Raw genomic sequence first — 6,883 nt, 5'->3', positions numbered from 1 at the left:
ATCGGCGCAAAAACTCGGTCGGCTTACGCGAAAATAATGCCAAATTCTGCTGGGAAGTTGTCACACGAAGTCGTTTTTGGTCCACTGTGAGCAAACGCGGCAACCATCGCGCACAGAGCTTCTTCATGCCCAAAACTGAATGCACGATATTGCCCACACGTTCCAATGATATGCCTACAGCATTAGCTACCTTTCTCAATTTCACTTTGGGATCATTCAACATCATATCATGGATTTTTTCGACATTTTCTGGTGTAGTGACCACTTTTGGGCGCCCAGATCGTTCAGCATCAACTGTGCTCGTACGGCCACAGCGAAACTCGATGAACCACTTATGAATCGTTCCAATCGACGGTGTAGAGTCCGAGTAATGCTTATCCAGCTTGACCTTGGTCTCGGATATCGTTTTCTTGCGAAGATAGTAGTGTTTGATCAAAACTCGAAACTCAGATGTGTGTAACACATAAAATACGTTTTTTGATGTATATGCAGGAATTCAATCTGCATTCTTAAAATAATAAAGGACTGAACGTTTCAATTTTTGATTGAATCCGTCGATGCAATGAATTTGTTTTATTGGGCGCTCGGCAAAATAAGTACATACAAATCAAGGACAATTTACAGAATGACGTTTTACCGAAACTGCGCAGATTAGTCTGTGCGCATAGCCGCTGGTAAGGCGCCAAATGCTTCCAACTATGGGAATTCAGTTAGATAATTGGGCGGTGAATTCCTATTTTTCATAGATCTACGATCTATCCATCACACAGGTTTAATGAGACGGAGCAATCACTATTCATCGTCAACTCTTTATTAGTCGAAGCACTAGAGACCAATAGTAGAGAAGTGCCGTAGCACCCAGCGTTGGCGCGACCCGAGAAACTCCACGCAGACGCGTGAGGAGATGAGGTTGACCAGGTGCGTAGCGGGAAGTAGTCGCTCTCCACACACTACTCTCCTAGTAATTACAATACTATTTTTTTTGTTATTGAAGAGATTACATAGGTTCGGGAAGAAAATCTATTTCAAACAATCTAGTAACTTTTTATCCTGTTGTCGATAAATGAGAATATCGTTGGTTAACGTGTATGATTTTGTATTTTTTTTATATATATAGGAACATTCGGTATTGCACTGGATTTGGTGACATTTTGGTACAAAAATTCGAATTCAGAACAGCGTTTAGTTTAGTTTCACCCTTTACTTCATTATTCGCTATGTCTTCATTAAGAGTTTTATCTTTTAGAAAAATATTTCACGTATATATGCATGAGTTTCGCTTACCCTTATAATCCTATCTACAAAAATTATATTTGCGATGTAAAATTGTGATGTATGACTCATTTTTTCATTACATGTATGAGCGAAGTCATTTAAATAATGAAATTTGTTCTTTTGTCGAGAGAATTGTACATCTTTTTCTATTTTATTTTTTTGGAAATTTCAATTGACCCATATTTTGCGTTTTTTAAAGCCATTCTTTAAAAATGCATATTACTACAACTAGGAAAAAAATTATACAAGGCAAGACAATTACAACGTGTGAGGCAGTCGAAATATTTGTTTATATCTAATATTATGTTAGGATTTAAAGAGACGTGAAGACGTTGTGTCAACCTTATATGTTGAAGTTCAGTCTTTTCTTCGCAGATTTTCGCAGGATTAAAGGAATGTAGTGCTGAGGGCGTGGGTGACCTGTTCCGTCGACGTCGATTTTTATAACGCGATATCCTATTCTCTTGGAAACCCGATGTGTTCCCGAATATGGGGGGTCGGGCGACCTTCTGGCTGCACTCAAGCGTAGGAAAACGTGTGAGCAGGTGGCTAGAGATTTTTGCACGAAACATGCCTCCTTGTATCTGTGATCGACTGGTATTGGTTTGACACTTTTCATGTGAACTCGAAATTCGTCCAAAAATGCCTGAGCATCAGGAGTGCGAACGTCGGGAATAACGAATTCACCGTGTATGCGGAGGGTTGTCCCGTAAAGATATTCGGCTGAGGATGACCCGCAGTCCAAAACGCTCGTTCTAAGACCAAGCATGACCGTTGACAACATGAGCATCCACTCACGCGTGGCGTGACACATTATTGCTGCCTTTAATGCGCGACGAAAGCGCTCTATCATGCCATTTGAGGCCGGATCGTACGGTGTGATTCGAATTCGACGGCAACCCACTAGCTTAAGTAAGGACTCTGAGCGACGGTATTCAAATTTCCGTCCTTGGTCGGTTGAGAGTGTTTTCGGGGAACGGAATCGAGTGACTCGCCCGCCGAAAAAAGCTCTACAGACGGTGGCAGCCTCAAAATTCCAAAGAGGTATAGCTTCTGTCCATCGGGAGAAACGGTCGATGATGGTGAGGATGTATTTGTGTCCCTCGCAATCGGGTAGCCGACCCACGTTGTCCATATGGACGTGTCTGAATCTTGCTTCTGGAGTGACAAACTGTGCCGGTTTAAGAATGGTATGACGTGTAACTTGGAGCTCTGACAGTCCAGGCATGTTTTCGCTCATTTGGATATATCTTTGTGCATAGATGGCCAAACGTATTTCTGTGAGATTACACTTTTAGTCACTTTAGCCCTCGGGTGCGATGGTTTTTGAAACACGTCAAACGCTCCTTTCCGTAAGATCGTTGGAATTATCGGGCGCAATTCAGGTTCAGCCTACCGGGCCTCCGCGAGCTCAGTGAGTCGGAACTCTGCTGGGAGTGTCATTTCTTTCTCGGCCCCGGTGAGGGAATCCACTCTTGAGAGGGTGTCCGCAATCACATTATGGATACCGGGAAGGTGTTCAATAGCGGTTGTGAATTGAGAAATGTAAGACAACTGGTGCTGCTGCTGGGGAGAGGCTTTTGCGGAGCTTTGCATGAAGGCGTATATGAACGGCTTATGATCCGATGCGACTTTGAACTCGCGCCCTTCTAAGAAGTGGAAAAAATATTTCACGGCCTCATAAACCGTAGTTAGTTCTCTGTCGTACGTGCTATAATTGCATTGAGCCTGACTTAACTTCCTAGAAAAGAATGCGACGGGGCTCCACCCGCCGCTGAGAAGCTGCTCGAGTGATGCTCAAATGCCTGTGTCGGACGCGTCGGTGACCAAGAGTGTCTCCGCTTCTTGGGAAGGGTGTGAAAGACTAGCGACCTCTGAAATATCGCGTTTAACCCTTTAAAGGCTGCCTCAGCCTCGAGGTTCCACAGTATCGCGCGTTTATCGTTTTTTCGCGAGTTGACTAGGAACTTTTTAAGGGGTTCCTGAATTTGTGCTGCGTGATGGAGACTGCGGCGGTGGGAGTTCGCGATACCGAGGAATCGGCGCAGTTCAACGACGGTTGGGGGCTTGGGATACTCGATAATTGCTGTGACTTTTTCTGGAGTTGGTTTGAAGCCCTTTCTGGTAATGAAGTGACCCGAGAATTTTATTTCCGTCTGTCCAAACTGACATTTGTCCGCGTTAATGCGCTGGGAGAATTTTTTTAGGTTTTGGAGGACCGCGCGCAGGTGACGTTCATGCTTCTCGAAATCCGAGGACGCGATGAGCATGTCATCTATATATGCAAACACAAAGTCCAGATCGCCTAAGGCCTGGAAAATGTAACTCTGAAATGATTGACCCACGATACGTAAGCCGCATGTCATTACAACGTACTCGAAGAGCCCGAAAGTAGAGATTACAGCGGTTTTTTGTATGTCGTTTTCCGCGATAGGGATTTGTTGGTACGCAGTTTGCAGATCGAGCTTTGAGAAGACCGACTTCCTATAGAGGTTGGCCGAAAAGTCATGCAGGTAGATAACCGGGTATCGTTCCGGCAACATCACGGCGTTCAGGCGACGGTGGTAAGCACAGATCCTCCACTGACCGTTGCTCCTACGGGTTACGTAAATCGGTGAAGCCCACGGACTACTTGAGGGTCTGCAGATACCCTGTTCTACTTCGTATTTGAACTGAGCTTTTGCAGCCGTCAGTTTTTCCTAGTTTAGGCGACGAGCCCTTTCCAATACTGGTGGGCCACGAGTAAGAATGTGGTGAACAGTACCGTCCGGTAAACGTGAGGACACCTGAGACAGGTTGGTCACCTCCGGAAACTCGGTTAGTACCTTTGAGTACTCTAAAGTGCGATCTATGGTGCTAAGTGTGTGGATCGGAGCGCTTTTTACGAACCTCATGACGCATGAATTGGTCATGGGATCGATTAGTTCGCGGTTACGTTCGTCGACTAGCAACCCATAGTGAGCCAGGAGGTCGGCGCCTATGATTGGGTAAGGCACTGCTGCTACGCAAAAATTCCACCCAAAATCTCGGCGAAGACCGAGGCTCAGAGACAATCGACTTTGTTCATACGTTAGGATTCGAGTGTTATTTGCGGCAAATAAGACAAGCTCTTCTGTTTTTTTACTGACGTTTTGTTTTGCGGGAAGGATTGATATATCTGACCCCATATCCACGAAGAAAATCATGCCCATTTCCCTATCTCTAATATGGAGACGTTTTGATTTACCGCCGAAACCCACTATCTCTACGTGAGTAAACTCGTTTAGTTTTCCTGAGTTTGTGTTTTGTTAGTCACCCAGGAGCATGGCTTTATACATTTAAAGGCGTCTTTGACGAATTTGCAATAATACCAGCAGCGATCAGATTGATTCCGATTCCTGTAGTCCCTAGAGTGCGATCTCGATCGCGGCCGTGAGCGAATACGAAATGATGAACGGTTATCATTTTTGAGTTTTGCTTCTAATACCGAGACCTCCGCTATTAAACGGTCAATTTGGTTGGCTTCCGGACTCTGAACCATAGTTGCTGTAACATCTGTGTTGGATGACGCACCAAGGTTTGAAATCTTATCAGCGAGTTAGGCCAATTCTTGCAAGTCATCGACTTTGCTAGCTAGGAGAACCATCCTGAGGTTCCGTTAATACCTGATCTTTTAATAATTGTAGTAATCGCGCTTCCGCGGAAACAGAATAGATGAATAAATGTCGGCCGGTTTAGGATCTAGTTGGATTATGTCGCAAGTGGTAGTCATTACCTCCGGTTCGAGCTGTGCTATGACATAGTCGGCTTTCGTCCGTCGGCGGTAACGTTCGCGGTGTTGAATGAAGATTCGATTTACAAAAACCACAAACTTACGTCAGACGCGATAAATTTCGGTATTTTAGGAAAACGGTCAATAGATTCATATTGCGGTCTCCTTCGACTGTAATATCTCGATTGATGAAATTAAAGCCTCTTTATTTAAATGTAAACGCAACCAAGCGCCGGGCAAAGATGGGATTCCCAATGAATTTTTCGAAAACCTTCCAGAAAATTGGGTAGATTACTTAGGGCGCCTCTGTAGCGTGATCTGGGCTGACGAAAGAGTCCCAGTTAGCTGTGCCAAAATACATGCATTTATGTTGCATAAAAATGGTGATAAATCTGACCCTCATAATTACCGGGGAATTCCCCTTATAAATACTATGACTAAGATCTTTCCTCAGATCCTGTTGACGAGATTGACTGCGTGGCCCAACGAGGTAAGCATGCTCCCAGAAAATCAGGCCGGCTTCAGGCCTGGCAGAAGTTGTATTGATCAAATTTATACACTAACTTCGTTAATTCAAATCCATTTGTCTATCCCAAAGCGACGAATCTTTGCTTTTTATATAGATTTTAAAAAGGCTGTCGACTCAGTAAACCACTATCACTTATTGAGAAAACTCCTAAGGATAGGCATGTCCACTAAACTTATACGAATTATAAAAAATCTCTACGATAACGCTAATATGTCTATTCGTACTTGCGAGGGTCTGACTTCGTCCGTAAAGGTAACTTGTGGGTTGCTTCAAGGTGAGAACCTTAGTGCTCTTCTTTTTGCACTTTTTATATATGACCTAGAAGAGTACTTACGAAATCACGGTATGCATGGAATTTCAATAGATCACTTAGGTGACGTTATCCTACTTGCTTATGCTGATGACATAGTCATATTCGTTCACTCTCAGGCTGACTTATAAGCAAAAATTAACCCTATTGCCCAATACTGTATGAAAAATTTTTGAACGGTCAACGAAACAAAATCAAATGTTACAGTATACCACGAAGGTTGGCCATGTGAATACAAATTCCTCTACGCACACTCAGCTGGAGGTAGTGAGAGAATTTGTCTATCTCGGTGTTAACTCATCAGACTCGGGTCTTTTTATAAAGAGTTGATAAAAAGAATGTCTGCTGCGAATATTGCTATGGGTGCTGTTTCAAAAATTGTATTCGCAACATGCACGCCGAATATTATCCTCTGCTTAGAGACAGATAGATTACTGTTAGCTTATGATATATTTTAGTCAGCGCTGAGATGGTTGTCGAAGTTGTTGGGTATGGCTGATGATAGGTATCCTAAAAGATGTTTTCTTAAATTAAAGGCAATCTTAAACTGTATCCGGACTTTCAATCATATCTTCACCTTAGATTACCTTTTATATAACTTCTATTATTGTTCAACTTAGAATTCTGGGCTGTATCAGGGGTTGTATACGTTTTGGAGAATAAAAATTTACTTATTACCCTGCTAGACTCTGCCCTATATACAACCTGTCAGTATCAGAGGACCTTTATCATTTGCTGGCTGTTTGTTCTGCCTATTCTGATTCAAGAATATCAATCTTAATTGCACATGATTACTTTTTGTCTATATTTGTATCTAGTATCGTTACTCATTTGTATCGACCCTAGGTCGAAAAAACAAATTATTGGATAATAATATAATATTATAATAATAATCGTATAATAATAATGTAATAAAAAAGGAGCCTCGGTGGCTCAGTTGGTTAGACACTCGGACTTCACCTCAGAGGTCCGGGGTTCGATCCCTGAGCCGGTACCTCTAGAAATTTTTCAATGTACC

The 6,883-nt window shown here is 43.0% G+C and overlaps 2 protein-coding genes across 2 annotated transcripts; both read right to left on the bottom strand.

The window, feature by feature from the left end:
- Positions 1 to 1,618: 1,618 nt before the first annotated feature.
- Positions 1,619 to 2,503, bottom strand: LOC117182901. The gene has a single exon (XM_033376016.1). It carries the CDS (start codon positions 2,501 to 2,503, stop codon positions 1,619 to 1,621), a length of 885 nt encoding a protein of 294 aa, XP_033231907.1.
- A 1,471-nt stretch (positions 2,504 to 3,974) lies between these two features.
- LOC117182900 lies at positions 3,975 to 4,466 on the bottom strand. Its single transcript, XM_033376015.1, has one exon. The coding sequence runs from the start codon at positions 4,464 to 4,466 to the stop codon at positions 3,975 to 3,977; it is 492 nt and encodes a 163-aa protein (XP_033231906.1).
- Positions 4,467 to 6,883: the final 2,417 nt, after the last annotated feature.

This window comes from Belonocnema kinseyi, chromosome 2 (genome assembly GCF_010883055.1).
Source record: "Belonocnema kinseyi isolate 2016_QV_RU_SX_M_011 chromosome 2, B_treatae_v1, whole genome shotgun sequence".
Classification (NCBI taxonomy): Eukaryota; Metazoa; Arthropoda; class Insecta; order Hymenoptera; family Cynipidae; genus Belonocnema; species Belonocnema kinseyi.
The sequence above is the reverse complement of the archived record's forward strand: the minus strand, read 5'-3'. Positions and strand labels throughout refer to the sequence as shown.

What these genes read in the sequence shown, in the direction of transcription:
- LOC117182901 (XM_033376016.1), bottom strand. Translation starts at nt 2,503, where the DNA reads ATGCCTGGACTGTCAGAGCTCCAAGTTACACGTCATACCATTCTTAAA.
- LOC117182900 (XM_033376015.1), bottom strand. Translation starts at nt 4,466, where the DNA reads ATGGGCATGATTTTCTTCGTGGATATGGGGTCAGATATATCAATCCTT.